General features: G+C 38.7%; 2 protein-coding genes across 2 annotated transcripts; one reads left to right on the top strand and one right to left on the bottom strand.

Annotated features, from left to right (window-relative positions):
• Nucleotides 1–215: 215 nt before the first annotated feature.
• LOC129365310 (sodium-dependent lysophosphatidylcholine symporter 1-B-like) lies at nucleotides 216–11,880 on the bottom strand. Its single transcript, XM_055038446.1, has 14 exons — nucleotides 11,693–11,880; nucleotides 9,964–10,101; nucleotides 9,471–9,595; nucleotides 6,026–6,149; nucleotides 5,862–5,940; nucleotides 5,639–5,787; nucleotides 5,042–5,132; nucleotides 4,474–4,595; nucleotides 4,258–4,341; nucleotides 2,623–2,706; nucleotides 2,424–2,536; nucleotides 2,201–2,344; nucleotides 1,617–1,793; nucleotides 216–1,495 (listed from the first exon to the last, which is right to left on the bottom strand). Exons 1-14 carry the CDS (start codon nucleotides 11,780–11,782, stop codon nucleotides 1,453–1,455), a joined length of 1,563 nt encoding a protein of 520 aa, XP_054894421.1. The 5' UTR covers nucleotides 11,783–11,880; the 3' UTR covers nucleotides 216–1,452.
• An 8,230-nt stretch (nucleotides 11,881–20,110) lies between these two features.
• LOC129365620 (protein L-Myc-1b-like) lies at nucleotides 20,111–24,152 on the top strand. The gene is made up of 3 exons (XM_055038938.1): nucleotides 20,111–20,421; nucleotides 20,891–21,432; nucleotides 22,849–24,152. Exons 2-3 carry the CDS (start codon nucleotides 20,940–20,942, stop codon nucleotides 23,403–23,405), a joined length of 1,050 nt encoding a protein of 349 aa, XP_054894913.1. The 5' UTR covers nucleotides 20,111–20,421; nucleotides 20,891–20,939; the 3' UTR covers nucleotides 23,406–24,152.
• The last annotated feature ends 1,338 nt before the right edge of the window (nucleotides 24,153–25,490 follow it).

Raw genomic sequence — 25,490 nt, 5'->3', positions numbered from 1 at the left:
GGGTTTGGTGTCTTGTCCAAGGCCACACCAACATGTGACAAGTGATTTTACTGCAAACTTAACATTATACTTTATTTTGTGTTGCTCAATCACATTTAAAAGACATGAGGTTTCTGTTGGTGACAAACTCAAAGGTCCATTTCCAAGGCTCTGCAGTCTGGATGTGTTTTGGGGGCATTTCAAATTAAACGAAACACTCCAGCACTCTGCTTCAACAATTTTTTATTTATTGATTTACAGTTTGACATAAAACATTGCTTCATGATTCAAGTGTTTCTCGTATTTACAATTTACATATATAAACGTACAACATGCTAGAAAATCTTCACAGATCTTCAGCCTGTATTTTCCACATCAACACTCAAAATGAGACACAGTGCACACCTATTGGTGCCATTTCAAAAATCCTAAACAAAATACTACACAGTCCCAAATCCTTCCAGAAATCTTATTGGTTGATCCAATTATTATAAAAGCAGCTTGTTTAACTTTGAAGAATTTGAGTTTTTGCTGCACCTGTTAATAAATAACAACATTGTGATTGCATGAGAAAATAATATTTCCTTACAAAACTTGCTTAAATATTTAAATAAAGACTTCTCTCTTAATATGTGAGAACGTTACCTCTTTTACTCACCGATGCTCACTTTATTGAGAAAAGAGTCACAGGAACTGAAAGGCTCCTTTGCATCAGAAAGTCTTCACCAGATATTTGAAAACTTCAAGCATAAATAGAAAAGCAACTCCATTGTGAATGAGCTAAACTATGGATTTGACTTCATTTGGTACAAAAATGCATTTTCACCTTCAGAAAATTCAAGTAAACAAAACATGAAATGTTCTTTGGAACACCAAAAAAGTAAACAACGCTCACTGACAAACAGTGAAAGAGTGCTTACAAACAATATGAGCAGAGAAATTCTAATAAATACCCAGAAGAAAAAGTAACATCATACTCCTGTACACGCAAGAGAGTCAGATCTTACAAACCAATAAATAAATATATCATAAGGTACAACAACAAAAATCATGTCTCTAACTAAGATTTGGTGAGGTAAAGCAGACGAAGGAGGAAGTGGAGTGTTACTAGAAATGCTGGTGGATTTTGGCTTCACACAGAACCAGAAAAAAAGGTGGATCGTCTCAATACACAATAGATTTCTGGGAAAATAAGAGATTGATATATGAGCAGATCTTAGTGCCCTGTTTAGCAATAGAGCATAATAAATAGAGGTTTAGCTGTTAATTTGGCTTCATGGTGATGAAACTAAACCTGCTTTCAGCTGAATTCAGTCCCAACTGGTTGAAAAGGCAACAAACAAAATACTTTGGCCACTAGAGGGCGCCATGAACCCACATGATTTATAGTATAAAGTAGGTTGATGCTGGTGATAAGGCAGCTGTGTTGGTCTGCTGTGTGCTACCCGTCCTGACAAGAGTCCAAAGCAGCTGCTACACGCTGCTTCCCAGTTCTGACATTTCCGATTCAGAGTCCCTGTTAGGACAAAAAGCAACAACAAATCAAAAACACAAACATGTGCAAACAACGCAAAAAGACATGCAAACACACGAGGCAGGCATAAAGATTGTACCGCATGTTGTCACTCGTCACTTACAACAAATCCTCCAGTAGTTTGCGGTTGCCTTTCCTCCTCTCCTCATTGATGGGGTAGGTCCTAATCACCAGCAGTCCGATGACGATGAGGACGATGGGAACAGGAGAGACCAGGACCTTCAGGGTTAAGCCGACCGCCTCAGGCTGGGAGCACTTTCTAGTGTCATACCCAGCAAATCTGCCAAAAATATGCAGCAAGGCCATGGAAAAGTTGAGCTGACGTGTGTACAGTTTGCTCTTTGACAAAAGCAGTGCATATAATAACTTTGAAATAGAAGAAAACTGATAGATGGTTTTCAAATGAATATTTGTCTCCTTTTAAATTCCCGAAAATAAAATCCAGTGAAAATAGGAGGGTTCAGGATTCAGTAAATTTGCTATTAAATTCCATTTTCATCATCTCAGTGTGATATGTGAAGGCCTTAGGGATTTGTTGGAGAACATTAGTGAACAAAGAGTATCATGAAGCACTTTAGTTTAATTGAAAATATGCTTCAAAACTTGAAAATTCCTGAACACACACTATCCACCCAGTCTGACTGATGTTGAAGAATGGACAAATTCAGGGGATAACAATAGACTTACTTTAAACTGAGAGTGGAAATGCCGAGAGACAAGCCAGATGCAAACTTGATGAAGAACACATAAAAAGAATAGAAGAGGGCTTCATGACCGTGGACATCTGGATTCTGAACTTTGAAGTCATCCACAGCATCTGGAAGCATTGACCTGAAGGGACCAACGGTATTTAGCTCGTGATAAAAACCAACAGAAGGAAACGATTCTGTGGGTAAACCAGGGTCCTCACCAAGGTAGGAGGAACGCTGCTGCCACACTCACACCTGCTGCCACCGAGACCAAGTAGGAAATGACTAGGTGGCTCTGGATGGAGACGATCAGGATCATGAAGGGTACTGCCCACTGTAGGAAAAGATCAAAAGAAATCAGATTATTATCCTTATTTAGCACCGAAACCTGAAGTTTTTCCAGTCTGTAAAAATACAGACCAAGATGCCGCAGTACGTCGCCGTCTTCTTCCCAAACCTGGTCAGGAACCACTGCCACCACGGGATGGTTAAAGTTCCAGATAGCTGGGGGAGAAAATACAGGAGGAATGTTTAGTGTTCGGTTTGGGTTGAGAACCAATAATCTTGACTGCAAGTGCATCAATCAAGGTTAGCAAACCTAGAAGTGCAAAGATCCAATTACTGAGATGCAGAAGCACCAAAGTAATTAAGATTGTTTAAGAATGTTATTTTTATAGAATTGACAGGCAACCTGAATTTGATATTTTCATTATTTTTCACACTGCAGAGATGTAATTTACATTCCCAACAAACTATAAAGCTGCCTTGTATGATGTTAAATTTGTAGTAGCTGTGCAATATCATCTGAGTTTGGATCAAGACATTTGCATTTAAGATGTTTTTGTTCCTGTCCACTGACTTCAAGAATGTCACATTCACTTTTGAATCTGAGGAGAAAAAGCAAAAATTGCAGTTTTAGTAAACTAAAGAAATCAAACTTCAGAGGAGAAAAGCTAAAAGTGCATCATTCTGTTTGAAATTTCTAAAGCAGACACATTTTTAGTGTGGGATGGAAAAGAGAGGAAAAGGGGCCAAGATTAAAATGCCTGGAGAACTTGAACATGTTTAGATGGTCTGGCTGCCAGATATGAAGTAGAGAGAATGACTCAAGACTTTTTCACAGTACAACAGACAAGGGAAAACTAATTGGTTGGTTTTCAAAAAGTTGAAATGTGAAAATTTGTGAAATCATACTTTTTAGAATCTGTTCCTTTGGAAAACATAATCAGAAAAAAGATGTACTTAATCTAATACATGACTTATGAATACAGGAATAAAAATATATTTAATTGTTAGATGTGCAAAAACCTGGAGGTTAAAAATAAGCTTTTATAATGAATTGGTCAAAAGCATCTCTAAGAAAAAAAACTCTTCTCTTGGGATGGCCATCTATTCCCAACTAAGTCCTGAAGTTGCATAACTATGTGGGAGAAAATCTTTATATCTGAAGTAAAGAATAATTATGTTGCATTTCTCACAGTGATATGAACAAGAGACAGTCAGAACATCGAGACAGTGTCCTATAGTTTTAGACATTTTGAGGTTTTTGAAAATTGTTTCATCAAAGATGAAAAATAAAGACTAAAATCAGTTTTTATTCAGCCTCACTGGTGAGTTGAAACCTATTTTCAAAATGCAACTGCAGTCAGGTGTTATCATTGGCAGTAAAACTGAGGAATGTCTTGATCCAAACTCAGATGATATTGCACAGCTACTGCACATCATTATGGCTTTCAGTGATTAATAGTTAACCAAAAATTGGGAGCAGATGACAATACTCTTGGTGGTACCAGCACCTCACACAAAGTGGATGAAATATTAGAGATTAAGGACTAAATGGATAGAAGATAATTAATTCAATTCAAGCTCGGGGGTGACTGGCCCCCCCATGTGTTTAAACGCCCATAATATAGTCCGTAGTGTCTCAGCGTGAAATATGTCTCAGAATTGGCCCAGATTAAGGTTTCAGACAGGAATTATGTCCTCTAAACGCTCAACCCTGATGAAGGCCGTTCCAGTGAGGGTCCTTGAGTGGACAAAATTAGAAACACTCACCATGATGACCAGCAAAATATTCTGGAAGTCGTTCCTGTGGCCCAGAGAGTGGGTGATGAAAAGGGCAAAGTTTCCTTCCAGCAACTGTAAAAGAGCGAAATTACGTTATAAAACAGGGTCATATATGTAGAATATAAACTAAGTACCAGATTCCGTTAGCAGAAAATTAAGCTGAACCGAAATCCTGAAACTCCTAAATAAAGAAAGTATTAATACCATGAAGCCCAGCGATGTGAAGAGGAAGCCAATGACCAGTTTGACGTAGGGTCCGTGACTCATGATCACCCACAGGCCTTGACGGAAGGTGAGCGGCGGAGTTGAGGTTTTATGACCGGTCTCTGGAAGACAACAGGAAAAACATAAATGCAGCTCCAACTCTCTAAATATGTGCCTGCCATATTTTTTAATGGAAACTTTTAATTTGTGAATGATGTGAAAACACAAATTTAGAATACTGACATGTTTGTTTCCAACTGAATACTTTAAAATGACACATGGTCATGTGACAATTTTAATGTGACATTTAAAATGCCGCATGACCCTGATGTGCCTTTTTAAACAAGGTTATTATTTACCAAAGCTGCAAAAGTAAATACAAATTTACAAGGCTTATAGTTAAACAGTGTCAGTATACTGCACTTGCAGAACTACGTGTCACTCATACTGTACAGAACACATCTCTCCATTTAAGTGTAAGAGTCAGGAAACTAAATATTGAAATTCAACACTGAGGTTTAAAAGTCTCAAAGCAAAGGACGCCTGGAAAGAAGGAATAGTTCTGTACCTTTTTGCTCCTTCACACCAAAAAACAAAACTGCAGCACAAATGACGTAGATGATGCAGATGACCCCGGAAGCAAGCAGGTAGGCTCGTTTCTGAAGGAATGGAAACAAGGAAAGAAATCAGTTCGATTGTGTTGATACTCGATGGTATAGGAAGTCATTTATATACATGGGTGTCATGATTTAGATCTTCCTTTGTTATTTAAACTGTTAATATGGAGAATAAATGTCAAAACTAAAACTTTACTTTATTCATGCCTAGATTTACAAATCTGGAGACAGAAACTTTTGCCTATTCTTTGTAAGACTACTGTAGCTCAGCATATCTCAACATCCATTTTGGTGTTACTTCACGATTCACACCAAACTTTTCAGTTTTGTATTTGTAAAAACAAATGAAAAATTGAAGCATTTTACATAAACATTGCAATTCTGTTACTTTCTGTCGGATAAACACACAAAATGATACAAATAAACTCATGATTTCAGTTGCGATGAAACAAACTTATTCTGATTAAAACAACCAAATAAAATAAGTACAACACTTTGGATCAAAATGAAATATAACATTTTTTTCTCGCCCAAGAAGAAACACTTACTGTATCTTCCAGTGAAACTATGGTTGTGTTCATAGTGATGTTTGTGATGTTGGCGTTTTCAGGCTCAGTGGGACAACTGGGGGCTCCACCTACTATCTGTCCCTGGATCGCCGTGCCCAGCACAGTTCCCAGCACCTCCACGGTCATACCTGATTGACCACAAAGTTTAAAGGTCAATAAAATACCAATGCTTCACAATCATTATGCAGAGCGCTTAACGTACGATAGGAGGTGGCAGAGTCCCGCTCCTTCTGGTCGCTGCTGATAAACATGGTGAGGGCTGAATATGGAACATGGAAGCACTGCAATCAGAAACAAACAATTAGATATAGTGAGCGGTATGATGGAGAGGGGAGAAGAGAAGTCGTCCAGGAGGTGCAAACTAACCGTCTGCATCGACTGAAAGAGGCAGTAAAACACCAGGTACCAGATGACTTTTCCTTCCTCAAATGGAGGCACATACCAGAGCAGGATGTAAGTCAGCACTGCAAACGGAGTTGAGCAAAGAATCCTGCAAAGAAATGAGTGGGAAGTGTTCAGGACATGTCAACTTGAAGTTTCAGCTTCATCATTACTTGCAGTACCTTTAAAGTGTTAATAAACCATAATGAATGTGCTTAATGAGTTATCCTTCCTGCTACTGTAACATATCCGCTTAGTTTCTTATTTGAGTCTGCCTTACAGTCGCTGTTTTTCTTCTCTTTTTGCTTTGTGAATAATCCTCCTAATCCTGCCTTGTTAGAGCCGGAGTGTGCAGAGAGGGTTCAGGCAGGGCAGCATGAGGTGATGAGGGGGCCCTGATCCACCACACTTCAGTTTGTACCACTGCTTCCCTCAACTCTGAGACCTCCAGCTGATTCCAGCCCCCACTCTGAGTCCGTTGTTCAGACCTCAGCAACCCGCTTTTAAAATTCACAATGGAGCCAAGATTACGCCACCTTACAACCATTTCTATAAAACTCCTAAAAGCTTTTCTTGGCCAAATGGCTTAATCTCAGTCAGATTAGGTGATGCTGCTACCGCCTTGTTTCTCCGTGGGGAGAGCAAGTTGAGGGTGAAGTGCAGTCGTATTTTCTGCCACTGTAGTTTCATCCATATGATATGACTTGTGTGAAACTAAACGATGACTTTCTTTCAAGAAATATTTTTTTCAATTCACTCCTTTGTAGATTTAAATGTGGATAACAACTGAGCAAATTTACCACATGCCCGCTTCTTTTATTAAGGTGTTATATATTTTTTAAACCTGTCAATTTAGGTGATCTTGGCGAATTTGTAGCTGTGCCCTTCCTTGTCTTCAGACAATGGATTGATCAGGACTCTCAGGACGGTTGCTTCATAATCTAGCTCTACTTTAAACTTCACTCCAGTTTTCGCTCATGTTTACTAACTTGCTGGGTTCCTTGGTTTTCATTGTGCTGTTTGTTCACTCATGTTCTCTAACAAACTTTTGAGATCTCCATAGAAGAGCTTAGATTGAGGTTATATTACAATATTTCAACAATCTGATGATAGTTGGTCGCACTGGATTTTATTTCAGGTTTTCATAGCACAATAGGGTAAAAAAGATATACGAGCTTCTTTTTGTGTCGGAAAATATGAAAAAAAGATCAAAGTACTTTTAAGGCGTCGTTTTTTTTTTTTTTTTCCTTTTGTCTGATAAACTGTTTGGAGGTAAATTATATTGTCAAGCAACCAACAATAAAGTTATTATCACAAATATTAACTGCAGCCTTTACCTTTGTCTACAAGCTGCCATGGAAAGGAAATACAATCTGCCTCTCCCTCTGGGAAGTATCTCTAATCACACCAGGATGTTTCTTTATTGCAAGAGAAGCTTGTGAACTTGTATGTTCATATGAAACTGCACTCCCAGGCCTGCAACAGTGGCTGAGACATTCTTGATTTGCTCTTTGGTTTCAGTAAAGAAGGTTAGCGAAACCCAACAGACTCTCACAATAACACGTCTGGCCTAACCTCATACTGAAGTAAGTGTTAAGGGAAATAACCTAAACTTGCTCAAACCTCTAAAACTTAGTTTTATATCTAAACAGAATGATTTTTTCATGCATTTGTTACCTTTTTTTTGTTTGTACAACAAACTTAGTTTTTTTTTCACTATTGTTTGGACACATATGGCTTTAAACACAATGTATGCTTCTCTAAGTTTCCCTCCACTATAAAAAAAAATTCTAACCTACACGTGGCGCTCATTGTTTCTCCTTTTCTAATTGGTTGAATCGGATGGTGTGTTGTGGGTGGGACCAATCACAACTGAAGCCACGAACTTCCTCTTCCCTCATCTCCTCCTCGGCTGCCTACAACATGCAACTCGTGCAGCCGGCAGCTTGTTTTACTTCTGGCTTTTTAAAAGGCCTGACAGCTGCCAAGACTGATGAATTACAGTGAGAAAGAATCATTTATAGCACCTGCTCTGCTCATCTGCACATTCAGATCACAGGCTTAAAATATATTCTTGTAACATCAAGAAACTTCATGTGCCTTACGCTATAAAAATTAAACATGAACGTCGCCTATTTTTACAACCCGACTTTCTTATTGACCCCAGCCATATACATTTGGCTGCTGGGGGTCATTTGATGCTATAAAGTACAATATGTAAATTTTACGGCCTGTACTTCTGCTGCCCTTTCTTTGTTCTGTTCAGCTTTATATGCTGGTTGTAATAAAGAACAGACCTGCAACCAGGAGACAGTTTTAGATCCACAAATCTGACACATGTACGGGTGACATTTACTGTAACTTCCAGCTATGAGCAAGTTTAAAGTCAGCTCTCATTTCTTTGGAGTGGATCTTTAAGCAGATGGAAGAGTAAGGACTAAAAAGGAGGGAGAATGCAGCTGAAGTGCAGAGAAAACCCTGCAAAACTCCTCTGTACTTCTACACAGTAAGATACACTGATTATAAATAAAATATTAAGACTTGGAGGGAGTACATGTTGGAGCAGAAATATGAAAATGGAAGTTTTTACATTGTTTTTTTTAACAGTTTTAAGGGGAACTAAGTTTTCTTTGCCCTCCCATTTTCTCTTACATATTCATACTCCCAGTGTGATCTTTCAGTCTAGCTATTTTCTCTTTTCTTTCAGCCTCTTCAACCTTGCTGCCATGGTTACTGATACCAGGAGCTTTTTTGTCAGCCTCAAGTTTTTCCCTTCTCTCTTCATCCCTTGCAGCTCACCTCCTCACCACAGCGTTTCTTCACATTTTTATATACAAACTCTCAATTCCAGCTTCTGGAGATTTCTGTCCTCATTTAGCGATTTTATAGAAGCACAAACTTTCACATTTTTTTCTAGCAACTCTTTCTACTTTGACCAAACTTTAGTTAAGGGACTTAAAAAGAAGGATGAATGGATGGATAGATGCATGGACAGTTCAATGTGTGCAAGAATGGATGGAATCAAATAAGCAGGAATTTATTGCATCGCTTACTGTGAAAAATTTCTGATAATAAAGATTTTAAAGTGGTTGCCTAAAATAAATTAATAAAAAGCTTTAAATACACATATTATTGTCCCTTTTATTGTTATCACACTAAATACTACAAAATATTGTGATAAAATATTAAATCCATATTGTCCACTCCTAACGGATGGAGAGAAGAATTTGCTATTAAGTGATGGATAGCTGTACAAATGGATGAATGGATGATGGAAGAAGAGACAGACAGATGTTGTTCTCTCTCCACGCTGCTCTAGATCTGCAAAACTCTTGGATCACATTCCAGACTTTTCAAGACTACATAGGAATCCTGTGTCATTATCACTCTGTGTCAGCATTCGTGTAACATTTACCAAACTTATACCTACCAGGGCATCATGCGGCCGATGCCAGTCCATTTACTCCGGCTCACCAAGAATCCCACAGTTGGGTCTGTGATGGCATCCCAGGCCCGACCAACGAACAGGATGATGGAGGCGTAGGAAGGATCCAGCTGCAAACAGAATGGTGCCAAAGAACAATGAGCACAACAACACAAAAGCAGATGCTGCAGTGAGGTCATGCTTTGAGCTGCACAGCCCTGACTTAAGTTCCCACTGTGAACAGTGGAAAAGATTAATTCGGCAACAAAGCTGACAGCAGGAGCCCAAGTTCATTCGGCTGACTGAATACAGCACAGCGGATACTGTTAAAGCGAGCCAACACAAACCTTGCTCTCCAAGCTAATCAGTGTACGCTGCTAATGAAAAGAAACATGGATAACTGCTTGTAAATCTGCCAGTAAATACAGAAGCAATATTCTGCAGCCTGGTTGGTGTTTTTGTTCGACTTCCCCTTTTTAAGGAAGCATATCTTAATCACCTTAGCCACATCGAGCAGGTAGATCTGGAGAAAGAAGCCCAGAGCGCTGCCTGTTATCTGGTAGGGAGCTCCTCCGAAGGCATAGCACAGTTTACTCCACACAGATAGTTTCTGTGTGTCCCTCCTCCGTGCTTTCAGCTGGAAGAGAAACAACAGGGAGACAGAGGGATAATGGAATTGACGTGACATTAAAACAGTTCATGGTTCTGACTGTAAAAACTCCCTGGGGTCTCATGAATGGGTCTTTTTTTGACCCTCTGGTTCTCTGCTTCACAGGGTCTCAGTCATCACGCTCTCTAACTGATCAGTTAGATCCTGTCTGAATCAGAGGCTGAGGTTACCTTAGTTCACATGCGCTCATGCAGCATCATCGCATCAGCCGAGCTCAGCCATTGGCTCCTGAGATGGGATGTTGCAGGTTGTGTGACATTTTTCTACAAGGCCTGCATACTACATACTTTTTGGTTTCGGCCAATCACCTTCAAAAGTACGTAAAAGAGGGGAAAGCCACAGCCGCTGTGAACCTATATAATTCAAATTCATATCATCTCTCCAGATGAAAAGAAACCATATCAAATTATAAATAATTGCAAACAGCTGGGTTTTTTACTTATTTTTTTTTTTAGCAGAATTGGATTGATTCCCTTTTACAATGCAATAACCATAAATTATGCTTAAAAAAACTTCCAAGCTACACTATATCAAATTTAACAAAACATGAGCGCTGAAAAAAATGAAGTATATCTGAGCGAGGTATTACTTTTTAAAGCGAACACAACCAAATCGCTTAAAATCTAATTTGACAAGTAGATAAAGTAGATAGGTGTCATTTTGTTTGTGAAAGTTTTGCTATTTTAATGTAAAACATACTTTAAAAGCCAAATCCTAAATACAAAATTCAGCATGCAAAAGCCATTGGTGATGTCGCATCAGGTAGAGGAAGTATTATTTTATCATTTTTCTCCCCCACTCCTTCCCTCTTTATTTACATGTTTACAATCAGAAATGTTTAGTTGTATTCTATAAGTCTGTAGCAATTATTTGATAGTCAAAACAAATAAACAAAAACAAAAATGCTGCATTCACTTTTTTTTTACCTCCTGTGACCAAGAATGCATGGAGTTGTTTATTTTTTTAGATCAGTTCATAAAACCCTCTGTATTTATGTATAATCTCGCAGTGAAATATCCATACTGTATTACAACAGCTGTGGTTTACTACCAGAGTATGCTTTTGCTCATGAGGAGATTACAACACTACAAAGTGTCTTTAATAATATGCTGAATATTGTGGCGAGTTAAAGGAAATTTCACAATTAAAGTTCACTTTTACTCATTTCCGCTTATTCAAATAAAATGGCTTGCAGATCGTGTCTGAGCTCTGGGAATGAGAAGTGCTGCGTCCTGCTTCGTCAGCACAGGACCGACAGAAAATAAAAATAAAAATTTGGGGGGGAAATTTGTTACAGACGTTCACTTAAAACTCATTCCGCAAATAAGCAGGGGGAACAGGTGGAAGGGAAAACGCCGGGTGACATTCAAATCCTGAGGGCAGAGAAGGACACGGCACGCCGAGCTGCGTGAAAGCGACAGAAAATAAACGCCCACGGCGTTTAAAACGCCGCTTCAAAACGAGGCGCCTTTTCCCGAGCCTGGACGAAAGTTATGAGAAGATGCCCGCGTTTATTTTAAACACGAAAACTAAATTTAGACAGGAAAACCCATCCTACCTTGACCGCCTTGATTTCTGTCTTCATAGGTTTGACTGTCGTTGCCAGTAAAGTTGCGGTGTACTGCTCGGCGCCTTCTCCTCGGGCCATCTTTTGTTTTTGATAAACTGGTCAATTTTGGTCCAGTTTGATATGAATATGTAGTGTTATATTTAAAATTACAGCTCCTCACAGCAGCAGCAGGTGAACTCTTCTCTTCTTCAAATTTGTGTGACTCAACTCGTTCCGTATCTGGCCACCTCATTCATTCTACTACGCCACGTCAAGACGTCAGAGGGATCGAATGTTCACTGTATGGCAACACCCTATACCATATAATCATTCCACACAAAGTTTGACTAGAGGTGAATAGACCTTTTTCACGGCAACCGGAAGCTTAAAATAACAGTACTATGGTTATGTACAGAATTTATTCCTCTGATTGTGTCGCTCTGCCATTTACGTTCCTTTCCCACCTGTATTTTATAATCGCCATATAAAATTTGTTGTAATCTCAATATTACTTGTATCAAATATATTTTCTCTCATAGTTTGTTTGGAATATTTCTTTTTTGTAGGCAATGAAAAGAATAAAACAGGCTCAACTGCTATCAATTAATTTATTTGCAAGTTGAGTAAAAATCTAAACTGTGCCAAATCAGTCCTAACAAATTGCTCACTCATCCATTTATTTGTTCTATAGTTTGACATCGTTCTGTGTATTTCTTGAACCTGCCAGCAACATGGTGGTGCAGAATCCCAAAACTATGGGGAAAAGATATCTGCACTCCACACTTTACAGAGCTTACACAGGTATAACGTTTGGTTTATGTTTTTACACCTATGTTTCCTTTGTCAAAATTTATTATGATTAATAAATTTTAATGCTAACGCTATAGCCACCGGAAGTTTCACATGCCTTACACTAGAGATAACATGTGAAGGTCAAATACACAATTTTTTTCCACAATTTGCAGGTTTATGAAAAACAAATGTATTAAAGATGTCAGAAATGAGAGTTACAAAAAATGTTAAACACCTAAAATGTAGAAGGCATGTTTGTTAATATACTATTTCTTTAATGACTGTCCCTAAAACATTTCAACCTATTCATGACCTTTTGCTGACATGACTGTAGATTTCAAAATTATGAAATCTGAGCAAGCTTCTCATGAAAAAATGTTTCCAGTTCATTAACATTTGATGCTTACATTCTGCAACCACTTTTACCAGATTAATCTGAAGAGTTTCAATAGAGTTTGCATCTGGCAGCTTCAGAAACCAATCCTTGTTAGTCTTAGCGATATTTGCCCATCCATCCATTGTCTATGCTCACTTAATCTTGCGTGGGAGCTGGTGTCTACCTCAAAAGGTCATTGTGCGAGAGGCGAAAACAGAGTGTAGACAGACAAAGCATAAACTCAGCCCTAATTACAACTTCAAGAGAAACATAACCTAAGAAACATGCATTTGGACTGCTGGAGGAAGCTGTTAGAGAGCCTAGATGTAAACCTTGTACCTTGCAAGAGAACAGCGCTGCCAACTGCACCACTCGCAGTCTGTCTTTGAGAGATCAAGATAATTGTTCGGTGTAAACATCCGCCCAACACTCAGTTTCCTTTCCCGGGAATTCCTGTAACATCAACATATCTATCTCCACTCAATGTGGACTTCCAGTACCAAAAGAAATGATGTAGCCCCAGAGCATTTAGTGGAGCATTCCACCATTATCTTGGTGGAGGGCTGTGTTTTGTTTCAGTCTTTCTCTTCCTCTGTGTAAATTCAGCCAGGTTACATTTGCTGCCGTCCAACACTTGATGCAGATTTTCCTTTACAGTCAGTTCAGCATTTTGAAGTAACTTGGGAATTCCATAAGTATATTTCTCACAGGTACAAATCGGTAAAAGGGCAAAATGACCTCTACTCACTTTAAATATGCTCTATGTTGATATAAGTAGAAACTTTATTTATATGGCCTTAAGTTCTTCACAAGAGCCAATAATGTATTACAAAACAAAATAGGTATTCAAGAATAGATTTTCATTGGAATATTTGGAATGGTATATTTTTTATTTCCATTTTTATTTTTTTATTTTCTGAGAAGGCACTTTGCATGGCTTGTGAATATTCAGTACTTTGCATGTAGTCTTGCTGCAGTGCATGCCCCTGCCTGACACACTTGATGGTGCAGGTGTGTCTCTTATATATATATATATATATATATATATATATATATATATATATATATATATATATATATATATATATATATATATATATATATATATATATATATATATATATATATATATATATATATATATATATATATATATATATATATATATATATATATATATATATAAAAAAGTCAGAAAATTAGCTTGCCGCCCTGCGAGTTGTGCAGCTTCAGGAAAAATCCTTCATGTGCTTCTAAATTCATACAAAATAGGCTTAATGCTTTCTTGTTTGTCCAACTTTAATAAATAATGGCCAAAGTAGTCTCTATATGGAAATGTGGGATGGGTAATTGTTTGTTTTTGTTGGTTTGTTTTTATTGATTTATTCAGCACTTTGAGCTGCTTTATAGGGAAAAGGGTGCTTTATATATAAAATTACTCAATTGAGTGATTGATTGATTGAAAGTAGATTTGGTCGGGGAGGGGGAAGCATATTGTCCAGTTATCTTAATGCTTGACTGAAAAATTCTCTCATACATGTCAAGAAAATAACTAAAGTCTGGAATGTATCAAAAATATTTACATCTTATTTGAGTTAATGTAGTTTTATTATATCTTAGCATATATTTAATTCTGTAGCATTTTTTTTACTGTCAGTGTGCCAAAAAAGTGATCAAGGAAATCTTAATGCTTTAATAGAAGTAATAAGACATAATATGTAATAAGACCTCCCATAAACTTAAAATAGTTTAAGTTTAAATTTAATAACAGAATGGGAGAAAATGTGTGTAATACATCTCTGCAGAGTGAATCCTCAGCAATGTGTTCATAACTATAGTGATGCTGTTATCTTTTGGTCATAGATATAAATGCCATAATTTTTGTCAAGAAACTTAACAAAATATTCGTTAAATATTTTTTTGTGAATATCTACTGGTTTCATTATTTATTCATGTGATCATCAACTGTCACTGCCAGTCACACAGATACATTCATGCTGTATATATTTTTATTGAAATAAAGATATTCTTTTACTCTTATTTAGTCGATGTTAGGGAATTCCTCACTATATTTAAGAGGCGGAGCGAAGGAGTTTTGATCATTTACACCTTTCAAACACCAGGTGGCAGCATAAGTCAGTCAAAATCTGCAGCAACGAGACAGCAGTTGAAATCAATCAAAGAAAACGTTTATTCATCACAGCTACTCTCGGATATTTCCTTTAACTCACAGTTATGATTTTGTAAACTTTGTTTGTGCAGCACATTTCACACGGTAAGAATAAACTTCAAGTTGTCCTCATTCTAATCACAGGCAGGATTTTGTCTTTTATCTGTGGCTATTTATAATGTGTTGCTTGGGTCAGTTCACAGACTTTGACTGCAATCTTACCACCTTCTGCTGCTGCAGTACTTCACTGAGGAAATGACAGCTCATAGTAAAAGCCTGATGTAATGCACAATGTTGATAGATAGAGATCTGCGGTGTGTGAAAGCTGCAAGCAGGTAAAACTGGAACCTAGTTAAACTCTGTTTCGCAACATGCTGCTGATGGAAGAGCACCAGAATCCGTTTTTTTTTTACGTCCCAGGGGTGCAATAACATTTGTGTGACTTATTTTGTTTTCTTTCCTGCATGTCTTTTTTTTCTTTTTTGAATGACTGGTCCCATTTTGGAACCAGCTCCAAATCATATTTTCTCAGCTGGGAGGGAAGGGTCACAGGTCAGGGCCAGGGGATGTCATGGAGGTCGTGGGGAAAGCGGGTACACCCTCTTTTATTGCACATGCGGGCAATGTTTTAAAGAATCTCTGAAAAACCCTCCAAATTCCTGGACTGCGGTGGGCTTAATGTTCTCCAGGAGGCTGACTGGGAGTTGCAGACCACACTGTTACTCAGCTGAGTGGATCCCAAACCCTTCAGCATTTTTTTTTTTTTTTAGCATCCCCACACATATGCTGCTTTAACTAGAAGGAACAATAGAGGCTACTTGAAGTTAAGCTGTGAAACGACTTGAGGGGGATGCTTTTGTTGGTGTTAAAGAGCGTTTCCCCTACAGAGGGGAATATCACAAACTTTAAAGGAATGGAAAAGAAAAAGGAGTTGAGGGAAGCAGATTATAGTCTTGAATACTTCTATTTTGGGTAAATGGAATATCCCATGCATAGAAAACTGCAACTTGGAAATTTGAAGGGATATAAGCACTGAGATCTCTGATCTGTGATTGGACAATAATCTAGAAACACTTTTAAATGAATAAAAATGATGTATTAATACTTCAGAGAAAACTTTTATGGACTTCAGATTGCCATGATGTGGATTTTCCAGTGTGAGACCATTCATTGTCTCAGAAGATTTTTACCAAAATAACATTGCAGATGTATTGCAATAAATGGAAGAACTTAAAATAGTCTTGATTTATCCTACTAAAAGCACATTTGAAAATCATGCAAATGATGGTCCCTTTACTGTCTTTAAATAAACTCTCAAGGAAAGTTATCCAAAATATCATTTGAGAGAAGAATTTGGATTTGTTGCCATGTTAACTACTCTACCAATGTTAGAGAAAATAGAGACCATGTAAAATGGCAGACAGAACAAATATGTTCACCAATGCATATAGGTTCTCTTATAGACATGTTAAAATAAAAGTACTGTTCTAGTCTGAATGCAAAGAAACTGCATGATGAAAGCAAAACTTTAATTTTAGATTCAGCAAAATAGAAATGTTACATTTAACTTTGGATTTTGAAAAAAAGCATCTATGAACGATTCTGCCATGAAGACAAATTTCACTTCAGTTTCAGAAGTGTTGCAAAAAAAAAAAACAATCCAAAGTTTAATTTAGGATTCAGAAAAACAAAAATGCCTGATTTGATCGAAAACTAGATATCAAACCTCTAAAATCCTTTTTTAGTGGATACTGTCCACTCCTATGAAGATCAAAACTTTTAGTTTCAAAGCAATTAATCTTTGGTGTAATCACTTGAACTCACAAACAAATGCTGAAATATTGCTTAAGATGAAAATATTAAGTTACAACTAAATGTTTCGGGTCAGGGGACAAGAAAACTGGTCCATGGTCATCTATTAGTGAGCCTGAATGTCAAAACATTTTACTTGTCTGCTGCAGGACGTAATCGGTCCTAACTGTCCACCTGTGTTGTCAAGAAAGAACTTTTTTAATTTTCTTATTTTATTATCGTCCATTAAGTTATATCTTACAACCAAATGTACAGTCACAATATAAGAGAGCTTGGATTTCTGCTTGAATTTGATTAAAAACAGATGACAAAAGAAGAAAAAGTGCTCTGGTCAGTTATGTCACCAGATGAATCTGTCTGGATGCTTATTTTTGGGAGGGCAGTTTTTACCTCAATTAAATAAGGTGTAAAAACAAAACAGGAAAAGCTCACTGAACATATGACAATGACATGTTCCTCTGTGGACAACAAAAATATATTTAAAGTAAGTTAGACTTGTAGCTTTAAAAAACAGCTTAGCGATATGTGCTAGACATTAAGACACACAATGACGACAGATGCCCATCACGAATCAGTTCCTCGATGTTGAAGGTTTTGTTTTGAGTTAATGCACAGTTAATTAAGTAAATAGAAACCCACGCCAAGGCGAAGGCAAAGTGGATCAATATATTAGCAGGAGGCAAAAGACAGGGGGTGGTGGGTGAACCTGACCTGCTGCTCTCTGATCACCGGACGTTGGTAAACTCTAACCTCCTGCTCGCCCGTCAGCACAGAGAGTTTAATTACACCAGACGTGAAATGGGCAAATCAGCTCCCTGTTTAATCACCGCTTGATTCAACACCATTAATCCAACGCTTCAGGTCACTGACAAGAGCATCTGTTTTTCAGGCGTGGTTCTCCTTTGCCCTGTAAAAAGAGATTTTAAGAGCAAATAAAGTTATGTTTGTTTTAGGACATGAACTTGTTTGCAGCTGTTGAAGCTCGCTCCTTAAAGAAGATTACTCTCTTTACAGGCACTTACTGAGGTCTTCAGCAGCCGAGTCCCGACACGGCCCTCATTGTGCTCCTTTGTGTCGAAATGCAAACCATTTGTGCACTCCACCCAGCAATGTGAGAATGGCTTCATAGTTTGGAATATAAACATCTATTAGTGAGCCTGGATGTCTTGTCTCTATCTGGGTGTGAAACCAGTTTTAATTTGATTCAGATTCTTTGTAGTAGAATTTACAAACCACTTCTCCAAATTCTCACATTTTCACACCGGTGGAGCTTAAAAAAAAAAAAAAAAAATGTTCCAGTTAGTTTAAAACTGGTCTGATCTGACTGACATTAATGGAAAGAAGCTCTTATGTAACCCAAGTTGCAGACTAATTCTTAATTCTGCTAATTTTAACGAGATTAGGAGAAAGTAGGTTAATCTTTCAAGTAATCTTTGGTGTCGAGGTCGACACATGTCGCCTTTATGTCTGAGAATTGCAGGCAGCACAAGGAAGACATCAAACTATGTGACCCCTGACTTAAATGCTGACCCCAGTCTTCTTGCATGTATTGTGATATGTTAGCAAGTAATATTTCAATTCTGTGATGATAATTAGATAATAGATAGATAATTAGGGTAGCATGTGTCAAAACCTCATTCAAGTAGCCTTAGCCTTGGAGAGTCAAATATGAACAGATGTAAAAAACAAGATTAAAAGCATTTCGAGTGAAATTTCTAACATTGCTCTCAATTTTGGTTCAAACAGCTCAAAAATGATTTAAGTTTTTCTATATAATTATTAGGAAAAAATATAAGTGTAGGTCTAATTGCCACGCCTGGTAAACTGGTAAAGTGACCTTTCTGTCAACATTTTCTGCCTACTGGTTGCTTTTCTTAGCTCTTATTTCCTTCCCCTGTTCAAAGACATGCAACACTGAGGTCAACCTGAACAGGATGTAGCAAACTGCTAGCCCTAATGGCTTTACTGACTGCAAACATTATCAAAATGTGCAATACAGATAAATAAAAAGAGTTACTTTGTCTAAAGCCAAGAAGTGTAAAGTTATATGTTTCAGTAATGTTTTTTATATTGTACAAAAATGTACTTAAATAACCATGTATCATTCCTCCCGATTTGAAGTCATTCTAGGGTGATACTAAGTAACTTTGGACAAAAATAACCTGAAATCAGTTATCTATATTTATAAGAACGGTTGGTTTCTCTTTTGTAAGATACGCATGAAGGTTCAACAACAGAAATAAACACAAGACATGAGGTTTGGCCAACAGTGTGCACACAGTTTTTAAAAAAGGGTGACATGAACCCGATGAACTACATACAAAAGTTTCCAAAGTTGGGGAATTTGGAGATCCTCCCGAAAAAGCTCAATAAATTGTGATATAAAAGTGAAAGAAAATGTTTGCAGTAAATGTTGCAAATGGTAAAACAAAATGCCCACAGCCTTGTCAGGTTGCAAGAGCAGCAGGAAACTTTGATGAGACACAGCGGGCCAAAACCAGTGGAGACCTTTTCCTGATCCACTGACGCCTGCCACGGTTCACACCTTGTGAATTCCCCACAAACTCTGTAATGGGTTTAACTTCGCAATCCCCTCAATGATGCTATTACATAAGCACACTTTTTCCCTCCAACTAATTTTCCAATCAAAAGCTTGGCAGCAGCACTCTGAGGAACCAGACCATTTAGCCAAAACCTTTTGTCACTTATCCTATCTGTAAAGGACTGTCTGGTAGACTATTGTCTTCCCTAAGCTCATATAAGCTATGACTCAACTTTTATGGATTAAAGTTTTTTTTTTTTTTTTTTTTTTTTTTTTTTTTTGCTGCTAGTGTTATGTAGTATTTGAATTATTTGATAAATTAAGTTGTACATTTTTACTGCTGTAACTCATAATTAAAAAGAAAACAATCCTGCATGTTATCACACTGTGCGTAATGAACCTCTAATTTTTCAACTGAACTGATTATTATTATTATTATTTTTAAATTACGTTTCTGAATCACGTTCTACTTTACTGAATTGCAAACGTTAGGTCGAGCTATTACCTTTTTAGAAACACACATTTTTGCGACGAGAATAAACTGACCTTATATTTAGTTTACATTTCCACCCTGACATTGTCGTTCCTATCCTCAATAGGAACGAAACAGTTATAGTAAATCTGTTATTGTGGCCATGACTGGTGCTGCAGACCGGGGCGGGGTCCTGCGCGCCTCCCCCACGTCTCTGATGCAAATAAAGGGGCTTTACCCGGATCTACCGCAGCAGACTTTGCAGCGGCTGCGGCTCCTCCCTGCGCTTTTATCGCATATAACAGGATATCTGACTGGCGCGAAAAACGCACTGTGGGGCTCTCTATTGTGAGGCGGGCGGGTCTTGCGTTTGTTGTCTGAGCCCCGGTGGCGTTTTCTCCGCGTTTAATCTGAAGTCGTGTTTCTTTAATAGTAAACTGAAGCAGATCTCCAGACAGCGTCCCCTTTTCTCCGCCGCCTTGCGATCGATGGTGTCAGCTTCTTGTGACTCCATCCGCTGAAACGGGCGGATTTTAATGTGCTGAATTGCGCTTTTGGAACCTGCAGAGATCCGGTAGGTACTTTTAACTCTTACACGCCGAGTTTCTGGTGAGGAAATGGAGCCGCTTTGATGTGTTTAAACCCGGTCTCTGTCCACTTTTTTCTTTTTTTCTTTTTTCCTTTAGCGCTTTAGTACTGAACTAACTGCATTTCAGAAAATGCTTCACTTTGGCTTTGAGAAATCTCAATCTTTATTCACTAGATTAACCGTCACTTGAATTTAAACATAAGATAACCTGAGATATTATGTGCGTGTGTTTGTGTTTTTATTATGATATGCAATCCCCTTATTCAATAAAAGCCTGTATCCATCACTGCAAAGAGTGCATCCGCAAGATGGGATTAATAATTAATGTGGTCCCATTTGTTGGAAGTCAGCTGTTTCCGGATTGATGTCCCATTAGATGGATGTTTGATCAGTCGGACGGGAAAAAACTTTTAGATGTAACATAATTAATTATGTCTTTCTCTGGACTTCACAGGATCGCCCTCATTTCTGGGATTAACGTGGATTTTTTTATCAGCCTGGACATGGAGTTTGATTGTTTCCAGTCTTATTTTTTCCACGATTTCGACACCGAGGAGGATTTTTATAAGTCCACTGCGCCCAGCGAGGATATCTGGAAAAAGTTCGAGCTGCTGCCCACCCCTCCCATGTCCCCCCACAGGACTCTGTGTGACTCTGCCCTGCACTTCTCTCCGGGGGACAAGTTGAACTGGCTGACCAAGGTGCTGGGGCCGGATGAAGTGCATGAGGGCGCGTTCACGCCCGATAACCTCAGCGCGCACATCATCCAGGACTGCATGTGGAGTAGTTCTGAGAAAGTGTCGGCGGCTGCGGCGCAGACCCCGGCTCCCCAACAGATCTCGGTCCGGGCCACCAAGACGCAGTGCGCCTCAACGGGTGGTCTCATCTCCGCGGCTATAGACTGCGTGGACCCCGCCGCCGTTCTCACCATCCCCGCAGAAAGATCCTGCAGAAAGCCGGCGTCGTCTGGCTCAGAGTCTCGCTCCGATTCCTCCGGTAAGGACGGCCCCACCCTGCCCGGCCTCTGGGTTATATTGTGCCCACCAACAATAGGTTATTTGGAAAAAGCAAGGCGGCACCGAGGCAAAGTGGTTGTCCAGATCAACCTCAAATAGGACTTGTTTTTTTTTCTCTCTCTCTTTCTTTGACAAAAAAGCGCCTTCTGCTTGCTCTGAACGGGTCATGCTTCCTTTTAAAAACCGCGCCCCTATCACTTCGAGGCAAACAGACCCCGGTTCTTTATCGTTGGTTGCAGTTGGAGGGGCGGATTTACTCTGTCTTCATGATTTATTGCCATTGCGCACAGGGGCGTCTCCAGGAAGTTTTGTGAGGGGTGACCAAATGGGGGCCACTGTCACTGGATGCCACACACTGCAATCAAAGCCAAGTTGTGTTGCTGCCATAAATCATGATAACGCAAGAAAAAAAAACCTTAAATTCTACCTCATAAATGTATAGTTTTGAGTAGCTTTTTATTGAAATTGTTGCTGGCATGTTTTTTCGTCCATGCCAACCTTAGTTTACTACTTCAATTTTTTTATTCTAAACATTTAATCTTGATGTTAGAGTGTGGGGCCAGAAAAGTATGGTACCTTCTCAGATCCTGCCAGATTGTGTAGAAAATCATAACAACGTCATTTCCCAGACTTGTATGCTCATTTTGTGTCATGTCAATTATCTATTTTGATTTAGAAATAACGTTATCAAGTAAAACTAGATTAAACAAGGCACAATGTTGCAACAGGAATTAGTTTTACTGAAGAGTATTCTGTGTTATTATCTGAAACTGCTATTTTCACTTAGCTTGGTTTTGGTTCCCATTCAGCATTCTGACTCAGGTCACATAAGTATGAACCCGGATCCAATCAAAAAATAATCTCAAGCTCTGCTGATAGACGTTTTTTACTGGATTCCTGCAGCTACATTTTCTTGCCTCTTCTCTAAATACAGAAAGTCGGAAAGTCTCTTTATTTTTGTCTTCTGGTATAGTTCAGAAACTGCTACATCACCAGCTTCAAGCCGTGAATAACTACTGTGGAATCATTTCTTTGATTGGTTGAAGTAATATTTTTGAAATGCTGCCAAGAAAGTCTGACAAAAGAACAGTTGTGTCGCAAAGGGAATGCTTCCACCCCCACCTTGGTCCCACCTCTGCACTTCCGCTTCCTGAACACCTTACAGAGTGAAGTTAAACATTTACCAGCTGCATTAATGCCGTCTCCCTTTGAATCTCCTCATTTAGATTATTGAATAGCCACTGATTGAAGCCTCATTATTGCGAACGTTTCTTCCTTGTTGCTGTTTTAGTTACACTTTAACTCTCTTTGTAGAAACCCGTTGTTTTAGGATGACTGTGCAGTGCCCTCAGATGAACCTTCCCAATTCACAAGTTATTTTCCTCTGTGATGACAGATGATGAGGAAGAAATTGATGTGGTCACCGTGGAGAGCAAGCAGAACCGAGTGCGGCTGCTGAGTGGGAGGAAACCGGTCACCATCAGGGTCCGCGCGGACCCCTGCCCCAAAAGCTTCCACATGTCCATCCATCAGCAGCAGCACAACTACGCAGCCCGCTCGCCGGACAGTGACCCAGAAGAGGATGAGGAGGATGACGATGACTACGAAGAGGAGCCTCTGAGCAAGCGTGCCTGCACGACATCCCACCAGCTGCCACCTTCCCCCTCGGACACCCCGCTGAACTCGGATGCGGAGGACTCTGACCGCAGGCGAAACCACAACTTTCTGGAGAGGAAAAGGAGGAATGACCTCAGGTCCCGCTTCACCGCCCTGCGGGACCAAATCCCCAGCCTCGAGTCGGCCAAGGCCCCCAAGGTGGCTATCCTGACCCAGGCGACGGATTACCTGGAGGAGCTGCATCTCAGCGAGAGGCGGCACCTGCAGGAGAAGAAGCGCCTCCGATCCAGGCAGCAGCAGCTTCTCCGCAGATTAACTGAACTCAAACGCTCCTGAGACTTAATCACAACTGCCTCATTGACAGCAGATAACTTCTACCCTCACATGAAAATAATTACTTGTCACTTTCAAAGAAAGCTATTCTTTTATAAGCGCAATTTGCCTCCTGTAAATAGCTGTGAAATATGTTCTAAATGAAATCATATGGCTGTGGGCTTCTTGTCAAATCCACTGCCACACCCTGTGAACCTGCTAAGGGGAGGAGCAGTTTGCTATAATGTGCTGTTTGTTTGTTTGTTTTTTTTGCACAGTTTTGAACAATGGGTCATAATTGTCTTTTAATGCTAATGCAAAGCTATTTCCAGGTATGCTGTGATAAGACATATTTTATATTTCACAAACATTTAAAGCAGTGAGGCTGTAAAAAAAAAATCTTGGATTTCATGTTTTCATTTCATCATTGCACATTGAATATATGTGTGAATGCTTTTCTGTTTGCAAGCGTGAATGAATAATGACTTGATGTATAAATCTTTTTGTAAATAATAGCATATTTCTCCCGGTAAAGGAGGCAAAGCCAGGGTTTGTCTTACAACTTTGCTCCTCTGTGCCACCAGACTTCTATTTTTTGTTAAGAAAGTAGGAAAAAGACGATAAAAAAAGTAGCACCGCTGTACTTTATATTCACACGTCACTTTGTGATTTCAATGCTTCTCTGATTGTTGTTGTTTGTTTTCTTTATTTTTTAAAGCATGATAACCTCAAAGCATCATTAAATTTTTATACCATATTTACGTACAAAAATTTTTGTCTTATTGTTTTTGTTCCAAACAAGCAAACTCTATAATTTATTTTGGCCTCACCATGTGATTAGGTTTGCACACATTTCAGCCATTACTGGTTTCCACAGAAACATCACTCAGCCGGAGCTGGCAACAGTGTGAAAGCTTATTTCGAATATTTAATGCATAAGTAGCAAAGTACACACATTTTTCATCCTCCCCAAATAGCCTCCACCACACTCTCTAGTTCATCTGAGGCAAAGCAAATGTATTTGCATAGTGCCATTTGTACAACAAGTTATTCAAATGGCACTATATATATATATATATATATATATATATATATATATATATATATATATATATATATATATATATATATATATATATATAATATGTGTCAAACGGAGCAACAAAGCAACAAGATGCTGTGATATTCAGACCTAATTAACGTTTCAAGATCTACAGTCCCAAGGCTGTGCTTTGATCACAAACCTGTTGTTTCTTTTTTTATTATCAGAAAAGATTAAATCTTTGTCTCATTGACTGTTATGGACTTTAATCATATGGTAAATATAAAGTTGTGTGTCATCAACAAATGAATGGCGACAGATACTGTAAAACTACATAATCTGGTTTAAGGGTGTTATAAAGACACTAAATGAAAGTGGCCCAAGATCTAGACCCTGAGGAACTCCACATAATATGATCTTTGCTCTCTTTTATATTTACCATAAATCACTTGTGTTAAATACAGTTCCAAAATCTAAAAATACCAACACAGATGTTTTTGATACAACCATTTTTTCTCTTTCTGTCTTTATGAAGCACCACTATTATAATGTATAGCTTTCAAAACTTTGTCATGCTGTCTAAAACCAGTGTAGAGAGCACTGAAGTCAGTGTTTTTCTATTTTAAATTTTTTGTCAATGGATCAATTTGTCAATAGTCTTTTCCCATTCAGGACACACATTACCATAATTACCCTAAATATTTTGATGTGTGTCTCCTCTAAATGTGTATTTCTTTTGAATGCCAGCTGCTGCTCCTAAGGAGGTTGAGACTCTGTCCTTCAGATTTGCCCTGAAGGGGAGACCGCATTTGTGTGGTGGTGCTGTGGATCCTCCCCTCTGCAGTGGCTGCTGCAAGCTGGGCACCTGATGTGCTCAGGAAGTAGGTCAGACTCACATAAATACAATCAGTATCTTTGGAGGAATGCCCCTTGTGTGAAGTGCTACTTGAATCCAGTGCAGGTATGCATGCGATCTGAGAGGAGGAATCCTTCAAATATTGACACTGACAAAACTAAGGAAAAAAAACACTTATGGGTTTAAATTTGCTGCATGACATATTGCCAAC

Source organism: Poeciliopsis prolifica, unplaced genomic scaffold, assembly GCF_027474105.1.
Source record: "Poeciliopsis prolifica strain line A6 unplaced genomic scaffold, Auburn_PproV2 SCAFFOLD013, whole genome shotgun sequence".
Lineage (NCBI taxonomy): Eukaryota > Metazoa > Chordata > Actinopteri > Cyprinodontiformes > Poeciliidae > Poeciliopsis > Poeciliopsis prolifica.
The sequence above is the reverse complement of the archived record's forward strand: the minus strand, read 5'-3'. Positions and strand labels throughout refer to the sequence as shown.

Coding starts and splice junctions, on each gene's coding strand:
- LOC129365620 (XM_055038938.1), top strand. CDS start 20,940: ATGGAGTTTGATTGTTTCCAGTCTTATTTTTTCCACGATTTCGACACC. Junction 21,433..22,848: donor GTCTCGCTCCGATTCCTCCG/GTAAGGACGGCC, acceptor CTGTGATGACAG/ATGATGAGGAAGAAATTGAT.
- LOC129365310 (XM_055038446.1), bottom strand. CDS start 11,782: ATGGCCCGAGGAGAAGGCGCCGAGCAGTACACCGCAACTTTACTGGCA. Junction 5,788..5,861: donor GGACTCTGCCACCTCCTATC/GTACGTTAAGCG, acceptor GTGGTCAATCAG/GTATGACCGTGGAGGTGCTG. Junction 4,596..5,041: donor TGGTGTGAAGGAGCAAAAAG/GTACAGAACTAT, acceptor GTTGTCTTCCAG/AGACCGGTCATAAAACCTCA.